Source organism: Hypanus sabinus, chromosome 12, assembly GCF_030144855.1.
Source record: "Hypanus sabinus isolate sHypSab1 chromosome 12, sHypSab1.hap1, whole genome shotgun sequence".
Classification (NCBI taxonomy): domain Eukaryota; kingdom Metazoa; phylum Chordata; class Chondrichthyes; order Myliobatiformes; family Dasyatidae; genus Hypanus; species Hypanus sabinus.
In genome coordinates this window covers 100295111-100315783 of record NC_082717.1, presented here as the reverse complement: position 1 = coordinate 100315783, position 20673 = coordinate 100295111, and the positions used below count along the sequence as shown (strand labels likewise).

The 20673-nt window shown below is 41.9% G+C and overlaps 1 protein-coding gene across 1 annotated transcript in view; it reads left to right on the top strand.

The window, feature by feature from the left end:
• The window catches only part of LOC132403185 (centromere protein J-like), a 195613-nt gene that overhangs the window by 762 nt on the left and 174178 nt on the right, over positions 1-20673 (top strand). The window contains exon 2 of the mRNA XM_059986546.1: positions 11005-11119. Within this exon, the coding sequence (XP_059842529.1) occupies positions 11005-11119 (115 nt within the window). The remainder of the gene's footprint in view (positions 1-11004; positions 11120-20673) is intronic.

The window sequence follows — 20673 nt, the reverse complement described above, 5'->3', positions numbered from 1 at the left end:
TACCATGTTATTCAATATTAGATGAAGCAATCCAAGAAAGTGACGTATATTTGAAATAAACATACACAATTCTCTAATACCGGAATTGTGAGCATTGACACTTCAAAGATGAATTATAAGGTCCTGATAATAATTACAGTCTTATTTTGCAGTTCTTGTGAAGACTCTTCTGCAGATTTATCCTTAAGAGCTGTAAGTGATGGTCAGTGAACTACAGAGAACTTAACCGCCAAAATAGTTCTGAGGAAAAAGAAAGTTGGTGGTAAACAACCTGCAATGTCATCCAATGTTCCCGAGGACGAGAACTGTGTTTCCCAATGTTTCCAGCTATCAGCTGGCACGGATTCTAACGCTACCACTTTGATTAATCAGCAAGGTTGGGGAGATTGTGATGACCGATTGACACAATCTTCACAATGGTCACATTCCAGGAACAGCAATATGCCAAACACAGACTGCTCTCAGAATACAGGGCAACTTAGGAAAGCTTTGGACCTGAAACAGACTGGGCAAACTAATTCCACCTTATTTCAAGGTCACTCTGGTGGGAATCAAAGTCAGACACTTCACGTTGGGCAAGTACAAACTGACAAGGCAAATGGACCCTTGGCTCCCATAAGTAACAGAGAGCTTAATCAACCATCTATGCTTTACAGAAATGTACAACAGGTAAATAATTATTGCTTATCATTTCAAAGTTTTCAACACATTTTGCATTTTTGTTAAATAGGTTTAACATGCAGTCAATATCCCTCTTATAAACTACAGACAGGGTAATTAAATACTGGACAAGTATTCCATGGTAACGTACCGGTTAGTGCAACATTATCACAGCTCAGGGTGTCGGGGCTCAGAGTTCAATTCCAGTGCTGTCACTAAAGGAGCTTGTATGTTCTCCTGTGACCATGTAGGTTTCCTCCCGGTGCTCTGATTTCCTCCTGTAGTCCAAAGGTGTACCAGTTAGTAGGTTTATTGGTAAATTGTCCTGTGATTAGGCTAGATAGGTGATTTAGATTAGTCTAAATAGGTGAGCTGCTAGCAGTGCAGCCTGTCATGCCAAAAAGGCCTGTTATGTGCTGTTTTCCTTAATAAATAAAAAAATATATATTCCTGACATCTGAGCTAATGATTCAGAGATTAGAGATCATTATTAGCTAATGATTTGGAGATTAGAGATTAAATTTTACCTGGGTACAGTGTTGGTGCATGGACAAGTGGTTAAGGCATTGGTCTAGTGATCTGAAGGGTCGCTAGTTCGAGCCTCAGCTAAGGCAGTGTGTTATGTTATTAACCACACATTGCTCTGCGATGACACCGGTGCCAAGCTGTATTGGCCCTTGCCCTTCCCTTGGACAACATCGGTGGCATGGAGAGGGGAGACTTACAGTCAATATCCCTCTTATAAGCTACAGACAGGTCTCCCATACAACCCTGCCTAGGCCTGCACCCTGCGCAAATCCATGGTCTCTCGAGACTAACGGATGCCTATTACAGTGAAACTTAGATACAGTTAAACATACTATCTGTCTTTCAAAAAACACTGTTCTTAATTAGTGATCACAAATGCTTTCAGAAAATCTGGGTTATATGTGATTCCAGATCCACAGCTATATAACTGATTTATAATTTACCCCTGAAAGGGCTTATCAAATCCTGCCTAATTGTACCAAAATAGCGATGAATATAAAACTGGATTGACAACCTGGTGTTGACCAAAGCATGTGTAGAACATACTGTAGAACATGGCAGCACAGTACAGACCCTTTGGCCCATGATGTTGTGCCACCTTTTAACCTACTCTGAGATAAATCTACCCCTTCCCTCCTACATTGCTCCCTACTGTTCTGTCATCCATGTGCCTACCTTGGAGTTTCTTAAATGTCCCTAATGTATCTGCCTCTACACTACCCTTGTCAGGATGTACATGTACCTGCACTCTCTGTGTAAGAAACCCACCTCTTCATACCCCCCTACACTTTCCTCCAATCACTTTAAAATTAAGCCCCTCATATTAGCCATTTCTCTGGCTATCCACTCGAGCTATGACTCTTACCATATTGTTCACCTCTATCAAGTCACCTCACATCCTCCCTTGCTCCAAAGAGAAAAGCTCTAGCTTACTCAACCCATCCTCATAAGACATGCTCCCTCTCCAGGCAGCATCCTGGTAAATCCCCTCTGCACCCCCTCTAACACTTCCTCAGACTTAGTATAAAGAGACGTCCTGAACTGAACACAATATTTCAAGTGGGTCTGGAGAACAGATCTTTTGTTATTGTCACAGAACATATGTCCAGTTTTGTTGGCAGTAGAGATCTATCAGACTTGGCAGCATTCATGTTCAAGTCTATTTTCATTCAACTGTATACATATGTGTCACCAAATGAAACAAAGTTTCTCTGGACCAAGGTGCACATATAACTCACACACAACACAAAGTGATATTCCCACAAATAAATTAGAGAATAACAAGATGCATTTACAACACAAGTTAAAAAATGAACTGGTGCTTCATTGTGATGAGACCTGGGTGGTGGCAGGGGGTTCAGTAATGCTGCGATACCTCCTGCCTGATGATAGAGGGTCAAAGAGATTGTTGGACGATGGGAGAGGTCCTTGGCAATGTTGAGGACCCTGTGTAGGCAGCACTCCTGATAAACATCTCTGATGGGTGGAAGAGAGACCCCGATGATCCTCTCTGTAGTCCTTGCAATCCTTTGTAGGGACATGTGGTCAGATGTCCTGGGATCCCTGTACCAGATGGTGAGGCAGCTGGTCAGGATCTGTGTGCTAGGGAAGAAGTAGCTCTGGGAGTCTTCAGCAAAGCTTTGGCTCCACATGAAGTCTTGTGGTACTAAATCAAGTATAGGCACCTCCTGCTCTTCTTCACCAAATGAGTGATGATTCTTCTTGTTCCTTGGAAGAGCCCATCACCAAGAGTGTCCTAAAAGACAGCTGTCAGTCTGGGTCCATGTCCTGTTCGGAGTGAAATATCTTGATGTTGTCTTTATCAAGCTATATTTTGTATTTTTTCTGGTAACTGCAAGATAGCCCTTGTGAAACACAATCCTATCTTTCCACTGAGGACACACTATAGTCTTGTGTGACATAATTACGTTGCTGGGTTGGTTAGAACAGAATAAATTTATCAGAAATGTTATCCAGGAGGTGGCTGGGGCCTTTGTCAGCAGCAGAACTGTTTAATCATCATAATCTATAACTTTTTAGCCAAGCATATCTCTCAATCTGCAATGACGTCAAGCCATGGGACTGACCATGGACCAATGAATATAGTAGTAGTGCAATCACTCGAGTCGAGTATGATGTTCTCCAAAGGGGTTGTCTATTTAGGCTGGACTCCCTTCATGGAGAGTGCCTGTACATGACTTTATTTAATATGGGGAGGCGGATCCATGGGCAACACCACATGGTACTTGATAGATTGGTGTCAGGGTCCAGTGGAGTGCAAGGCAACTTGGGACTCTTCACTGATGCAGCCTTCCTTTTCCTTCACTGTCCTAGTGATGTGTTGTCATCTTCCACCAGCTCCACCGTTGAGCCCTTTGCTTGGAACTTCCCTCTTGACCTTACTGCCGTTGGTGATTTTATCAGGAGCTAAATGTCAGGTGGCTAAACTCCAGGCAGCATCACCCACAGCATCTCAGGAACTCACAAGCTTCTCCACCACCACCAGGTGATAATCCTTGGAGAAGCCAGTAGCTCACCTTGAACAGCATGAGGTTCAAAAATGAAGTGAAGTTATAATACAGGATTATATGCTTGCAAAACAATGAAAGCAGCAAGTATTCAACAGCTTTGTGATCCTGCAGATTCAGATCAAAGTTCTTGAATCTTCTCACTTCTAGTCATGAACAGTAGTGGTCAATTAAACTTCTGAAGGGATCAGAGGGCATAAAAAATGTTTCCATCCTGAATGATGATAGAGCCCAACATGTTGTATGAGCGGTAAAGATGTTGTTTTCAGCCAAAAGTAAGTAGATGAATCACCTTGTCCTCTCCAGGAGTTCTATCACAAAGGCAATATGATGTTAAACATCTAAGATCACTAAATACAGCAGAGGGCATGGAATTAGGCAGCTTTTCTGCTGCAGTGCTCCAGAACTAACCATGCCCCTGTTAAGTTGTTCCGTTACTGCAATAATAAGGGTGTCTGTTTGATAATACAGCAAAGTATCAAGGCATGTCCGGTATGCCAAATGCAAGGTGAATTCAATTTAGTAACTGCCACCTCATCACGTCTTCCAAATCGATGGAAGATGCCATCATGACTTACCAATAACCTATTCACTGTTTCCATTTTCCCTCCTTGATCCAAGTGCTGAATTCCACAGCTAAGGTAAGAGTGACTGCACTTGACATTGAGTCAGTATTTGTATGGATGTGTCTTGGTAAAGCTGAACTGATGGGAAATGACCAAATACTTTGCAGTTTGGAATGAATTGGAAGATGGCGGTCATTGACATTGAATATTTATACTCTAGTCATTGGTGTAAGGAATTCCATAGGGACAAAGGGTCTTTAACCTAAAATGTTTGTTCTGTTTCTCTTCCCATGGATTCAGCCTGATCTAAATAGGCTTCATAAGACTGTGAGGAATTTTGGGTCCCTTATATAAGAAAGGGTGTGCTGGCATTGGAGAGGATCCAGAGAAGGGTTAGGAGAATGATCCTGGTAATAAAAGGGTTAACAGCTGAGGAGCATTTCATGGCTTTGGGCCTGTACTAATTGTTTAGAAGAACGAGGGAAGGAAACCATTGAAATCTATTGAATATTGAAAGATCTTGATAAAGTGGATGTGGAGAAGGTATTTCCTATAGTGGGCGAGTCTAGGACTAGAGGACAGCCTCAGAATAGAAGGATGTTGCTTTATTATAGAGTTGAGGAGTAATTGTTTTAGCCAGAGGGTGGTGTAGCTATGCAATTTATTGCCACAGATTCCTGTGGAGTCATCATTGGGTATATTTAAAGAAGGGTGTGATAGGTTCTTGTTTGTAAGGGCATCAAAGGTTATGGGGAGAAGGCAAGAGAATGTGGTTGAGTGAGATGATAATTCAGCCATGATGCAATGGTAAGCAGACTTGATGGGCTGAATGGCTCAATTCTGCTCCTACGTCTTATGGTCTTATTTCCATCATTTTCTATTTTTATTTTAGATTCATGGGTATTGTTCTAAGCCAGGGGTTCCCAACCTCAGGCCTATGGGCCCCTTGCTTAATGGTATTGGTCCATGGCACAAAAAAGGTGGGAATTCCTGCCCTAGGTGCAACTCTAATCAGCTATTCAGTGACCTTTCTATCATAATGGGGACAAAAATAAGGTTGCCTAGTGATAACTGAATGGTTTTCCAATCCATTCACAACTTCTTAGATCATTAAGTACTCCATTCCTCTGTGCATTTGGGCTTAAAAGAACATATGGCATGAGCTGCAGATTGGCAAATAACACACAAGTGTTAGGCACTGACCATTAACAACAACAACCACCTTGACATTAATATCCAGGACTGCAGCTGAGTTCTCCCACCATCAATTTCCTGGCTTTCCTATAGACCTGAAACACAAATAAAGCAACCACAAAGGGCTTTACAAAAGTAGATCTGAGGCTGAATATCCTGTGATGTGATTTGCTTCCTGGCTCCCTAATGCCCTTTTGTTATCTCAGGGACATGTTAGACATGCGATAGAATACTGGCCTGCTGGCATGTGAGCGCAGCTCTAAAAACATTTAGGAACTGCCATCCAGTGCAAAGCAGGAAGCTTGTCCACATCTTCCCTTCTACAGAATAAGAATTGCAGTTATATCCTCTGTAGAATGTACTGCATTTGTCAAGGTTTTCTTTCAGCAATGCTTGCAACCTCTGTCACTTAGAATAATATACGGAGCAGATACATAGGAGTGACCATCACATGTGGTTCCCTACCATATCATTGAGCATCCTTGCAATATCGTTGTCTCTGAGTCAAAATCAAGCCTGTATTGACCCATTGGGACCTTGAGTCACTACATGGACTTCAGTGTTACCAAGAAAGTTGCTCATCATGATCAACTCGACAGCACTTACGGATTGGCAGTAAATACCACAGTCAAGATTAATTCAAAAAATACAGATATCCTATTTACAAAACCATCTTATCATTTTCAATGCAGCATCTGAAGTAGAAGAATCCTGATGAAGCATGTTGTTTAAAATTTTAATTGTATGTTATCCGCACAGATATAGATGTCTTAACGTAATCTTATAGATCTCTTCAGCATACAGGAGGGAGATTGAAAATCTGGCTGAGCACTCACTCGTTGTCAGCAAGTCCAAGGAGACAATAGAATTCACACTGCAGTTTGAGACGAAGAAGCAAAAGGCAGATGTATCAGTATTACAGTGGAATAAAGGGAATTAAGAGGCATGAGAGAGGCATGAGAGAGGCATGAGAGAGGAGCTGGGCAAAGTTGATTGGAAGGGGAAACTAACAGGGATGATGGCAGAGCAGCAATGGCTGGAGTTTCTGGGAGCAATTCGGAAGGTGCAGGATAGAAACATCCCAAAGAGGAAGTACTCTGAAGGCAGGATAATGCAACTGTGGCTGACAAGGCAAGTCAAAGCCAACATAAAAGCAAAAAAGAGGGCATATAATAGAGCAAAAATTAATGGGAAGTTATAAGGCAATTAAGAAAATGATGATGAGGTAAAAGATGAAGTATGAAGGTAAGCTAGCCAACAATATCGAAGAGGATATCAAAAGTTTCTTCAGGTATATAAAGAGTTAAGGAGAGGTGAGAGTAGATATTGGATTGCTACACAATTACGCAGGAGGAGACAAGGAAATGGCAGATGAACCGAATAAGTATTTTGCGTCAGTCTTTACTATACAAGACACTAGCAGTATGGTGGAAATTCAGGAGTGTTGGGAAGCAGAAGTGAGTGCAGTTGCTATTGGTAGGGAGAAGCTGCCTTGGAAACTGGAAGTTCTGAAGATAGTGAGGTCACCTGGACCAGATGGACTATACCCCAGAGTTTGAAAGAGGTGGCTGAAGAGATTGTGGAGGAATAAGTAACGATCTTTCAAGAATCACTAGATTGTGGAATGGGTCCACAGGAATGGAAAATTGCAAAAGTTACTCCACTCTTCAAGAAGGGAGGTAAGCAGAAGAAAGGAAATTATAAGCCACTTGGCCTGACCCCAGTGGTTGGGAAGCTATTGGAGTCAATTGTTAAGGAAGCGGCTTTGCAGTACTTGGAGGCACATGATAAAATAGGCCGTAGTCAGCATGGTTTCCTTGAGGGAAATCTTGCCTGACAAATGTGTAGGGATTCTTTAAAGAAAAAATAAGCAGGATAGACAAAGGAGAATCGATGGATATTGCGTACTTGGATTTTCAGAAGGCCTTTGACAAGGTGCTGACCATGAGGCTGCTTAACAAGATAAGAACCCATTGTATTACAGGAGAGATACCAGCATTAATAGAGCTTTGGCTGATTGGCAGGAGGCAAAGAGTGGGAATAAAGGTGGTCTTTTCTGGTTGGCTGCCAGTGCCTAGTGATGTTCTGCAGGGAGCAAATGCAATGTTAGCATTCATTTCGAGAGGACTAGAATATAATAGCAAGGATGTGATGCTGAGGCTTTATAATTCACTGGTCTGACTGCACTTGGAGTATTGTGAGCAGTTTTGGGCCCTTTATCTAAGAAAGAATGTGCTGACATTGGTCAGAGGAGATTCACATGATTGATTCCAGGAATGAAAGGCATCTTATGAGGAGCAACTGATGGCTCTGGGCCTTTACTCACTGGAGTTTAGAAGAATGATGCGGGATCTCATTGAAATTTATCGAATGTTGAAAGGCTTAGATAGAGTGGATGTGGTAAAGATGTTTCCTATAGTGGGTGAGCCTAGGACACAGCCTCAGAATAAAGGGATGTCCATTTAGAATGGAAATGATGAGGAATTTCTTTAGCCAGATGATCTTTGAATCTATGGAATTCATTGCCACAAATGGCTGTGGGGGCCAAGTCACTAGGTGTATTTGAGGCAGAGATTCATAGCTTCATGATTAGTCAAGGCACAAAGGGTTACAGGGAGAAGGCAGGAAATTGGGGTTGAGAGGAAAATAGATCAGCCATGATGAAATGGTGGAGCAGGCTCGATGGGCCGAATTCTGGTCTTGTGTCTTATAGTCATATAATTCTTGACTTTAGGAGAAGCAACCTGGAGGTCCATGAGCCAGTCCTCATTTGGGTAATAAGAGGTGGAGATCGTCAGCAAATTTAAATCCTTCAGTGTTATTGTGTCAGGGGATATCTTCTGGGTCCAACACATACCTGTCATTATGAAGAAAGCATGGCAGTGCTTCTACTTCCTTAGAAGTTTACAAAGATTCGTATGTCATCTAAAACTTTGACAAACCTCTATAGATGTGTGGTGGAGAGTATATTGACTGATTGTCTCACAGCCTGGTATGGAAGCACCAATGCCCTTGTATGGAAAAGCCTTCAGAAAGTAGTGGATACCGGCCCAGTCCATCATGGGTAGAGCCCTCCTCACCATTGAGCACATCTACATGGAGTGTTGTCGTAGGAAAGCAACATCCATAATCGGGGACACTCACCATCCAGGCCATGCTGTCTACTCACTGCTGCCATTGAACCAAAGGTTCAATGTACCAAAGGTACCTTCATTCAGCTTCTCTTGCCCCATCACTGAACTGTTCTCACAACAAGTGGACTCACTTTCAAGGGCTCGTCATCTCATGTTCTTGATATTTATTGCTTATTTATTTATAATTAATATTTCTTTTTTTTCTCTTTTTGTATTTGCACATTTTGTTGTGTTTTTTTGCACATTAGTTTTGTTGTCCCTCCGGTTGGATGTGGTCTTTCACTGATCCTACTGCATTTCTTGTATTGACTGTGAATGTCCACAAGAAAATGAATCTTGGGTTGTATATGGTGACATATATGTATTTTGATAATAAATTTACTTTGAACTTTAAAGGTTTACTCCATTTTCAGGATTTCATGACTTTTAATCCCTGTTTTTTGAGCTTGTGCTAATATTGCTGAGAGTAATTATTTCATATCCTTTCCTTTTAACAGTAGTGGGTGAATTAGGACTAGTGGGTGAGCTTAGGTTTTGAAGTTTTGTGTAACAGTGGAACCAACAAAAGAAACCTAACATTCTGGACTCCTGAAATTTGCATAGTCTGCTTTCTTTAGAGAAAAAAATTTCCACCCTTGGAAGTAACTCAGTAACTGTGGATTTCAGGGAAGTTCGCACTTCTATAAATTTGATGGGCCAGCAGGTTTGTATGTTTACTATTGGATCACCAATGTGAGATGGGAAGACTTTCAAGGTCAGGATTCCCACTAGTCATCTTCTACAGCATTAATTCAATTCATGTTCAAAATCACTAACATTAATTCATGCTCGTTTTGTATCCTGCTGCTGTACTTCAAGTAAAAAAATTATTCAAACATACACTCAGTAGCCATTTTATTAGGTACATCTGTAAAGCTGCTTGTTAGCGCAAATAACTAATCAGCTGATTATGTGGCAGTAACACAATGCGAATGTATCCAGGCATGATCAAGGGGTTCATTTATTGTTCAGACCAAGCATCAGAATGCAAAAGAAATGCGATCCAAGTGACTTTGACCATGAAATGATTACCGCTGATCTCCTGGGGTTTTCACACTCAACAGTCTCTGGAGTTCACAGAAAACTGTGTGATAAAACAAAAGACAACCTGTGGGCCAAAATGCTTTGTTAGTGGAAGAAGTCAGAGGAGAATGGCCAGGCTGCTTCAAACTGACAGGAAGGCAACAATAACCACGTGTTATAACAGTGGGTGCAGAAGAATGTCTTTGAATGCAGAACGTGTCGGACCTTGAAGTAGATGGCCATGGGCGTACACTTGGTGGCTGCTTTATTAGGTACAGGAGGTACATAATAAAATAGCTACTGAGTGCATATTGCACTCTATTAATAAGAGCACAGTAGGGGGCATGGTTAGTAAGTTTGCAAATGACACATAAGTTGGTGGTGTGGTCAACAGTGAAGAAGGTCGTCTTAGGTTACAACAAAGATCTTGATGAAATGAGAATGTGGAGCTAGGATTGGCAAATGGACTTCAACTCTGACATATGTGAGATGTTGCATTTTAGGATGTTAAATCAGGGGAGGATTTGCAAAGTAAATGGCAGTGCCCCGGAGAGTGTTGTAGAATAGAGCAACCTAGGGGTACAAGTGAGTAGTTTCCTGAAAGTACTGAGACAGGGTGTTGAAGAAGGCATTTGCATGCTTGCCTTCATTAGCAAGGGTACTCAGTACAAGAGTTGAGATGCCACGTTGCAACCGTACAAAACGTTGGTGAGACTACACTTGGGGTATTGTGTGCAGTTCTGGTTGTCTTGCTATTGGAAAGATGTCATTAAGCTGAAAAGGGTGTGGGAAAGATATAAGGATGTTACTGGGTCCACAGAGTTTGAGGTTTAGGTGGGATTGGTTAGAGTGGGGCATTCTTCCCTGGAGTGTAGGAAGCAAAGGGATGATCTTATAGAGCGCTGTAAAATTACAAGTTAAGGTGAACAGTCACATCCTTTTACCCAGGTAGGGGGTAACAAAACTAGAGGACACAGTTTTACGTTGAGAGTGGAAGGAGTTAAAGGAATCCTGAGGGACAAACTTTTCACACAGATGGTGGTGGGTATATGGATTGAGCAGCCAGAGGAAGTAGTAAAGACAAGTACCATTACAATATTGCATTGATGTTTGGGCAGGTACATAGATATGAATGCTTTGGGGATAAGGACAAGCTCAGGCAAGCAGCTGATGAATGGATGAATTAGTCTGAAAGACAAGTTTCCATCTATACCCATTTTCAGCTTCTCCAGGACTTTTGAAGACCTTACGTGTAATATTTTATATTCGCAATGGATAACAATAAATATTACTGAATACTCTGGAAAGTAATGTTCCCTGTTACATCAGCAGGTACAAGGCCAGCAGCCAGAACAATTAATGAGACAGCAAATGGAACAGCTCCAGCAGCTGATGGAACAGCAACAGAAACTCATCACGTTGCTTAGCTGGCCCACGGCATATCAAGGTACTGCTGCCCTTTATTGAGAAATTTTAGAGCTTGTCTTTTAAATTAGATTGTCTTAAAATTTGTTAGCTTTTCAGATGCTTCTCGATGGGCCAATTAATGTTTGTGGAAATTCAGTGGTGCATGAGGCTCAAAGCATTGTCTATTCAAGGGTAATCAGATAAATCTAGAGACCATGGCTTGGCCTGGGTTGATGCAGGGAAAATTGGTAAATTGGTTCGTTACTGTCACGTGTACCCTGAAAAGCCTTACAGATCTGCTTGCCGTCCATACAGATCACAACATCCCGTCAGTACATTGAGGTAGTGCAAGGGAAAAGCAAGGACAGAATACAGTATAGAGTGTTACAGTTCCAGAGAAATTGCAATGCAGGGCCAGGATGTGGTAGATTGTGAGGTCAAGAGTCTATCTTTTCATATAAGGCATCTATTCTATTTATAATGTGGATATAGAAGCTGCCCTTGAGCCTGGTGGCAAGTACTTTTGTATCTTCTGTCCAATGGGAGGAGGGAGAGGAAAGAATGTTTGGAGATGGAGGGTCTTTGATTATGTTGGCTACTGAGGCATTGGGAAGAGAAAACAAGGAATGGTGGGGGGGACGGGATTGTCACTGATTATTAGGTAGAAAGATCGGGGCTAGGGTAAGAAGTCAGGGTTTATGGGAGAATAGGATCAGCAATTAGATGAAAGGTTTGTCGGGGAATCAGGTATAGGAGAGGCTTAGTAGACAGAGTGTGGCTGAGTGTGATATTTGGGGAAGGGAGAAGCTCAGCAGTTGTTAGAAAGAGGTTGGATCAATCTTTGGCTTCTCTAGCTGGGGTATATACCGAAGTACAGGATTCAGAGGGGTTTTAGTGACTGTAAGGCTATGGCAAGGGGAATTCCATAAGGCAAGTACTGCATATTGTTGTATACATTTAATATTTCAAATTCAATGTTGAGGGCATGATAAAAATGTTTGCATATGGTACAAAAATTGTCCATGTGTTTGACAGCAAGGAGAAAACTTTAATCTGCAGGAAGTTGTGAATGGTTCGGTTGGTTTTGTAGAAAAGTGGGAAATCAGAATCAGAAATGGGTTTTATATCACCGGCATATGTTGTGAAATTTGTTAACTTTGTAGCAGCAGTACAATACTGTACATGGTAAATATAGGGAAAAAATGAATTACAGTAAGTATATATATATATATGTATATTATATAGTTAAGTTAAAATAAGTAGTGCAAAAACAGAAATAAAAAGAAGTAATGCGGTAGAGTTCATAGGGTTCGATGTCCATTTAGGAATCGGATGGCAGAGGGGAAGAATCCTCAGTTCCTGAATCGTTGAGTGTGTGCCTTCAGTCTTCTGTGCCTCCTTCCTGATGCCAGCAATGAGAAGAGGCATGTCTTGGGTGATGGGGTTCTTAATGATGGACGCTGCCTTCCTGAGGTATCGCTCCTTGAAGGGGTCATGGATACTATGGAGGCTGGTACCCATGATGGAGCTGACTCATTTTACAACTTTCTGCAATTTACTTCGATCCTGTGCAGTAGCCTCCCCCCACCCCCAATGCCAGATGGTGAATCAGCTAGTCAGAATGCTCTCCATGGTACATCTGTAGAAGTTTTAAAGTTTAATTGGAAATGGAATTTAATTGAAGAATAGTGTGAGGTGATATATTTCAGGAGGTCTAAGAAGGCAAGGTAGCATACAGAAATTGGATGATATTAAATGGTGGGGATGAATAAAGAAATATTGGCAGAGATGTCAATGTCCTTAAAGGTATAAGGGCATCTAGTTAAACTGGGTAAAAAGGCATTTAGAATTCATTGCTTTATTAGCGAAGACATTAGTATAAGGATGAGGTTTATGCTAGTGCTTGTTAGGTTATAATTGGGTACTGTATTCAGTTCTGGTCACCACGTTACAGAAAATACATAATTACAGAGGAGATTAATGAGAGTGTTGCCTGGATAGAAACTCTGTATGGCAGAAGGATTGGAGAGGCTCTACTTGTTTTCTTTGGAACAATGGAGGCTGACTGGAGACTTAAGAATAGTATGTGAAATTAAAGGCTGAGAATATTATTGGGATTAACCACCTTTACTTAGCAGGAAATTAAAACCCGGAGGGTGTAGAGTTAAAGTGATTAAAGTATAAAGATTAGAAAAAAAGATGAAAAAATACATTGAAGTCAAGGCAGTGATGTTCTCAATCTCCGTGCCTGAAAGGGTTGTGGAGAATGACATGTTCACCAAATTTGAAAAGTGGTGGGATTTATCACTAACTTTACCTCCTTAGATGTCTGCACAGATTTAGCATGTCATCTAAAACTTAGACAAACTTCTATAGCAGCACAGTGGGAGTATCAAGAATGGAGAAGCCTACAAAAAAATGGTGAATACAGCCCAGTCCATCACAGGAAAGCCTTCCCCACGATTGACCACATGGGGCACAGCAACAAGGAAACAGCAGCCATCGAGGACCCCCTCACCATCCATTCTCACTTCTCACTGCTGCCGTTGAGAAGGAGGTTCAGGAGCTTTAAGCCATGTGCCGTAAAGCTCAAGAACAGTTATAACCAACAGGCTGCTGAAGCAGTGTGGATAACCTCAGTCACCCCAGCACTGAATTGATTCCACAACCTATGGACTCACTCTCAAGCACTCTGCAACTCATGCTCTCAGTATTATTTATTTAAAGTTCAAAGTAAATTATATTATCAAAGTACACATCAAAGTGCCCATCAAAAGTATTCATTCCCCCCGTAAGTTTTCATGTTTTATTGTTTTACAACATTGAATCACAGTGGATTTAATTTGGCTTTTTTGGCAGTGATCAAATCTTCTGTGTCAAAGTGAAAACAAATTTTTACAAATTGGTCTAAATTTATTACAATCATTAAACAAAAATTAATTGATTACACAATTACTCACCCTATTCAAACTATTATTCAGTAGATGCATCTTAGGCAGCAATTACAGCTTTGAATCTGCGTGGATAGGTCTGTATTGGCTTTGCACATCTGGACACTGCAATTTTTCCCCATTCTTCTTTACAAAACTGCTTCTCTGTCAGATTGCATGGGGATCATGAGTGAACAGCCCTTTTCAAGTACAGCCACAAATTCTCAATTGGATTGAGGTCTGTACTCTGACTTGGCCACTCCAGGACATTAACTTTGTTGTTTTTAAGCCATTCCTGTGTAGCTTTGGCTTTATTCTTAGGCTCATTGCCTTGCTGGGAAACAAATCTTCTCCCAGGTCACAGTTCTCTTGCAGCCTGTATCAGGATTTTCTCCAGGATTTCCCTTTATTTTGCTGCATTCATTTTACCCTCTACCTTCACAAGCATTCCAGGGCCTGCTGCAGTGAAGCATCTCCACAGCATCTTGCAGCCACCACCATGCTTCACAGCAGAGATGGTGTGCTTTTGATGATGTATGGTTTTTGGCTTACGCCAACATAGTGTTAATTCTGCTGGCCAAGAAGTTTCATTTTGTTTTCATCAGACCATAGAACCTTCTTCCAGCTGACTTTAGTCTCCCAGATGCCTTCTTGCAAACTCTGGCTGAGCTTTCATGCGAGATTTTTTCAACAGAAGCTTTCTCTTTGCCACTCTCCCATAAAGCTGTGACTGGTGAAGCACCCAGGTAACAGTTGTACGCACAGTCTCTCCCATCTCAGCCACCGAAGCTTGTAACCCCTCCAGAGTTGTCATCTGTCTTTTGGTGGCCTCCCTCACTAGTCCCTTTCTTGCATGGTCACTCAGTTTTTGACAGCAGCCATCTAGGCAGATCTACAGCTGTGCCATGTTCTTTCCATTTCTTGATGATTGACTTAACTGTATTCCAAAGGGTATTCAGTGACAGAAATTTTCTTGTACCCATCTCCTGACTTGTGCTTTTCAATAACCTTTTTGTGAAGTTGCTTGGAGTGTTCTTTTGTCTTCAAGGTATAGTTTTTGCCAGGATACTGACTCACCAGCAGATGAATCTTCCAGATACAGATGTATTTTTACTACAATCAATCGAAACACCTTGATTGCACACGGTGATCTCCATTTAACTAATTAAGCGACTTCTAAAACCATTTGGCTGCACCAGTGATAATTTGGTGTGTCATATTAAAGGGGATGAATACTTATGTAATTAATTATTTTGTGTTCTATATTTATAATTAATTTAGATCACTGTGTAGAGATCTTTTTTCACTTAGACACGAACAAATCTTTTTCTATTGAATTGTCAAAAAAGCCAAATTTTTTGGCTATGATTCAATTTTGTAAAACCATTGGGGGAGTGGGGTGGATACTTTTTATAGGCACTGTACATCACCATATACAATCCTGGGCTTCATTTTTTGTGGGCACACTTAATAATCTATAGAATAATAACCATAACAGAATCAATGAAAGAGTGCGGAAGGCAACTATGCAAATACAAAAAGAAGATATAATAATAGTAATAAATAAATGAGCAATAACTATCGAGAACATGAGATGAAGAGTCCTTGAAAGTAGGTCCATTGGTTGTGGGAACGTATCAATGATGGGGCAAGTGCAGTTGAGTGGAGTTGTCCCCTTTAGTTCAAGAGTCTGTTGGTTGAGGGGTAATAACTGTTCCCGAACCCGGTGATGTTAGTCCTAAGCCTTTTGTACCTTCTTCCTGATGGTAGAAGAGAGAAGAGAGCATGTCCTGAATGGTGAGGATCCTCATGATGGATACTGCTTTCCTGCAACAACGTTTCATATAGATGTGCTCAGTTAGCTGGTAGGGCTTTAGCCATGATGGTCAGAACCATATCCACTACTTTTCCCATAGTCTTCTGACCTCTGCTCTCAGATTCCTTCTTCTTCAGCCCTTTACTTCTTCCACATATCCCTGCCCTTACTAATCAAGAACATTTCAATCTCCACTTTAAATTTATCAAAAAACTACCACCACGGCTGTCTGTGGCAATGAATTCTGCAGATTCACTACCCTATGGGAAAAGAAATTGCTCCTTATCTGTGTTCTAAAGGATCATCCTTCTATTCTGAGTCTGTACCCTCTAGTCCTAGACTTCCACTGTTTGAAGCATGCTCTCCACGTCCACTCGTTCTAGGCCTTTCAACGTTACTCTGAAGCTACTGTTGAAAGAGCCAACATTCAGACAGCTTTCTCAGGTCAGGCTTATTATTATCATTGACATATGTCCTGAAATATGTTGTTTTGTGACAGCAGTACAGTGCATTATGTAAAAATTACTATAAATTTTAATAAGAATATACTATATATTAAACATAATCAATAAATAGTGCAAAAAGAGACCAAAATGGTAAGATAGTGCTCAAGGGTTCATGGGATTATTCAGAAATCTGATGGTAGAGGGGAAGAGAGCTGTACCTAAATCATTGAGTGTGCATCTTCAGGCTCCTGTGCCTCCTTCCCTAATGGTAGTAATGAGAAGAGGGCATGTCCTGCATTGTAGGGGTCCTTCACGGTGGAAATAACCTTCTTGAGGCATCGCCTTTGGAGAGTGTCCTCAGTGGTGGGGAAACTTGTGCCCATGATGATGGAGCTGGCTGATTTTACAGCCCTCTGTGGATTTTCCTGATCCTCTGCAGCAGCGACTCCATACCGGTCGGTGATGCAGCCAGTCAGAATGCTCACCACGTATACCTGTCATCACTGAACTATGTGACCTTTGAAAATCTCAGATGTAGACTCATACTGTGCCTTGACAATTTATTTATTTATTATTACTTGGAGTAAAGCATACACATTTCTAATTATTCCTGAGAAGGTGATGACAACCAATCTTTTGAATTGATTCAGCATTCTGGCGTGGGGATTACCACATGATATGATTTCCAGTATTTAGATAGTGTAACGGTGAAGAAATAGTGTTCATAGCAGGATGGTGAGTAGTTTGGAGGGAACTTGGATGTGGTTGTGTTCCCATGGGCCTGCTATTCATCTTTCTTGGTAGTAGAGGCCGAGGGTTTGGCTGCTTTGACCCAGCTTTATAGTCAATGTTTTACACTCAGAGTTATTTTAGGTTGCTCCTTCTGATGATAATCTCTCTTACTTCTGATAAGTTGCTGCTAACTGCACAGTTGGGAGGCCACTCTGCTTCTTATTTCCAATAAGTGTATCAGAGCGGGCACAGACATTTGGGTACACTAGAATTCTCAACAATGAGGGCATTTACATTCTGTCTTCAGTCTTTTCCACCTATCACCTCCTAGTTCTCACTTCACATCCCTCCCCCATCCAATCATTCACTTCCTCCCGCACTAACCTGGCTTCACCTAACACCCTCCTTAACCACCCCTCTTACCCCCCTTCTTATTCTGTTTTTCTCTCCCTTCCTTTCCACTCCTGATGAAGGGTCTTAGCCCAAAAACATTGGCTGTTTATTCATTTCCATAGATGCTGCCTGACCTGCTGAGTTCCTCCAGCATATTGTATGTGTTACTCTGGATTTCCAGCATCTGCGGTATCTCTTGTGTTTATTATTTATAAGCTGCACCCATGTTCTTGCCCATGGGTGACCTGCAGGCTAGCAGAGGAAAGGAGCACCTCACACCTTCTTTGGTAGAGATGTATCTCCACCCCACCACCCCCCACCCCCGACTGATCAGGGTCACATGAAGCTATGGAGCAGGTAGTAGATGATTGTATAGCAGCTGGTGCATATCACAAGTCCTGGTTATGTGACCATCGATGCCAGGCAGACAATCTCTGGAGTATTGATAATGGCCGGGGTCACCCATCTTGTAAAGTCACTGCCCAAAAGAAATCAATAACAAACCACTTCGGTAGAAAGCTCGCCAAGAACAATCATGGTCACAGAAAGACAATGATCGTCCTTTGCAAGGGGGGACAAAGGGTCAGGAGAAGTAGAGTCTGTGTGGATAGAACTGAGGAACAGTAAGGGCAAAAGGACCCAAATGGGTGTTGTCTACAGGCCACCAAACAGTAGCATGGATGTTGGGTGCAAGTTGAATAGGGAGTTAACATTGGCATGTGGCAAAGGTAATGTCGCAGTAGTTATGGGAGATTTCAACATGCAGGTGAACTGGGAGAATCAGGTTGGTGCTGGACCACAGGACAGGGAGTTTGTAGAGTGCCTACGGGATGCATTCTTGGAACAGCTTGTATGAGAGCCAACCAGGGACAAGACTATTCTGGATTTAGTGTTATGTAATGAACAGGATTTGATAAGCGATCTCGCAGTAAAGGAGCCATTAGGAGGTAGTGATCACAATATGATAAGCTTTTATCTGCAATTTGAGAAGGATAAGGGCAGTTCGGAGGTGTCAGTGTTGCAGTTGAACAGGGGAAACTATGGAGCCACGAGGGAGGAGCTGGCCAAAGTTGACTGGATGGATAGCCTAGCAGAAAAGACAGTGGAACAGCAATGGCAGGTATTCTTGGGAATAGTGCACAAGGTGCAAAATCAGTTCATCCCCCAGAGAAGGAAGAATTCAAAGGGGGGAAAGGGGCCACAGTGGTTGACAAGGGAAGTCAGAGATTGCATAGCATTTAAAAAAAGGAAATATGATAGAGCTAAGGTGAGTGGGAGGACAGATGATTGGGAAGTTTTTAAGGAACAACAGAACTTAACTAAAAAGACAATACGGGGAAAAAAAAGAGGTACGAATGCAAGCTAGCCAGGAATACAAAGGAAGATAGCAAAAGCTTTTTTAGGTATGTGAAGAGAAAGAAGATAGTTAAGAACAATATTGGGCCCTTGAAGAATGAATTGGGTGAAATTATTATGGGAAACAGAGAAATGGCAGAAGAATTTAATGAGTACTTTAGATCTGTTTTCACTAAGGAAGACACAAGCAATCTCCCAGATGTATGGATGAGCCAAGGACATAGGGTAACAGAGGAAATGAAACAGATTGACATTCAGAAGGAAACAGTGTTGAGAAGACTGATGGGACTGAAGGCTGACAAATCCCCAGGTCCAGATGGTCTGCACCCTAGGGTACTAAAGGAGGTAGCCCTGGAAATTGCAGATGCATTGGTAATCATTTTCCAATGTTCCTTAGATTCAGGATCAGTTCCTGAGGATTGGAGAATGGCTAATGTCATCCCACTTTTTAAAAAGGGAGGGAGGGAGAAAACAGAGAACTATCGACCTGTCAGCCTGACATCAGTGGTGGGAAAGATGCTAGAGTCCATTATTAAGGATGAAATAGTGGCATATCTAGATAGCAGTGATAGGATTGGGCCAAGCCAGCATGGATTTACCAAGGGTAAGTCATGTTTGACTAATCTATTGGAGTTTTTTGAGGATGTAACCAGGAAGTTAGATGGGGGAGATCCAGTGGATGTAGTGTACCTCGATATTCAGAAGGCATTTGATAAGGTCCCACATAGAAGATTGGTGGGTAAAATCAAAGCTCAGGGCATCGGGGGGAAGACATTGACATGGATAGAAAAGTGGTTGGCAGATAGAAAGCAAAGGGTAGCGGTGAATGGGTGTTTCTCAGAATGGCAGGAGGTGTCTAGTGGGGTGCCACAGGGCTCGGTATTGGGACCACAGCTGTTTACCATTTACATTAACAATTTGGATGAAGGCATAAAAAATAACATCAGCAAATTTGCTGATGATACTAAGCTGGGTGGCAGTGTGACACGTGATGAGGATGTTAGGAGAATTCAGGGTGACTTGGATAGGCTGGGTGAGTGGGCAGATACTTGGCAGGTGAAGTTTAATGTGAATAAGTGTGAGGTTATCCACTTTGGGAGTAAGAACAGGAAGGCAGATTATTATCTGAATGGTGTAAAGTTAGGTAAGGGAGAAATACAAAGAGATCTAGGAGTCCTTGTTCATCAGTCACTGAAGGTGAATGAGCAAGTGCAGCAGGCAGTGAAGAAGGCTAATGGAATGTTGGCCTTTATTACACAGGGAATTGAGTACAAGAGCAAGGAAATCCTCTTGCATTTGTACAGAGCCCTGGTGAGATCACACCTGGAGTATTGTGTACAGTTTTGGTCTCCAGGGTTAAGGAAGGACATCCTGGCTGTAGAGGAAGTGCAGCATAGATTCACGAGGTTAATTCCTGGGATGTCTGGACTGTCTTACGCAGAAAGGTTAGAGAGATTGGGCTTGTACACCCTGGAATTAAGGAGATTGAGAGGGGATCTGATTGAAACATATAAGATTATTAAGGGATTGGACAAGATAGAGGCAGGAAATATGTTCCAGATGCTGGGAGAGTCTAGTACCAGAGGACATGGTTTGAGAATAAGGGGTAGGTCATTTAGGACAGAGTTAAGGAAAAACATCTTCTCCCAGAGAGTTGTGGGGGTCTGGAATGCACTGCCTTGGAAGGTAGTGGAGGCCAATTCTCTGGATGCTTTCAAGAAGGAGCTAGGTAGGTATCTTATGGATAGGGGAATCAAGGGATATGGGGACAAGGCAGGAACAGGGTATTGATAATAATTGATCAGCCATGATCTCAAAATGGTGGTGCAGGCTCGAAGGGCCGAATGGTCTACTTCTGCACCTATTGTATATTGTCTATTGTCATATGACACAACACATAATGATGATGATAATGATGACC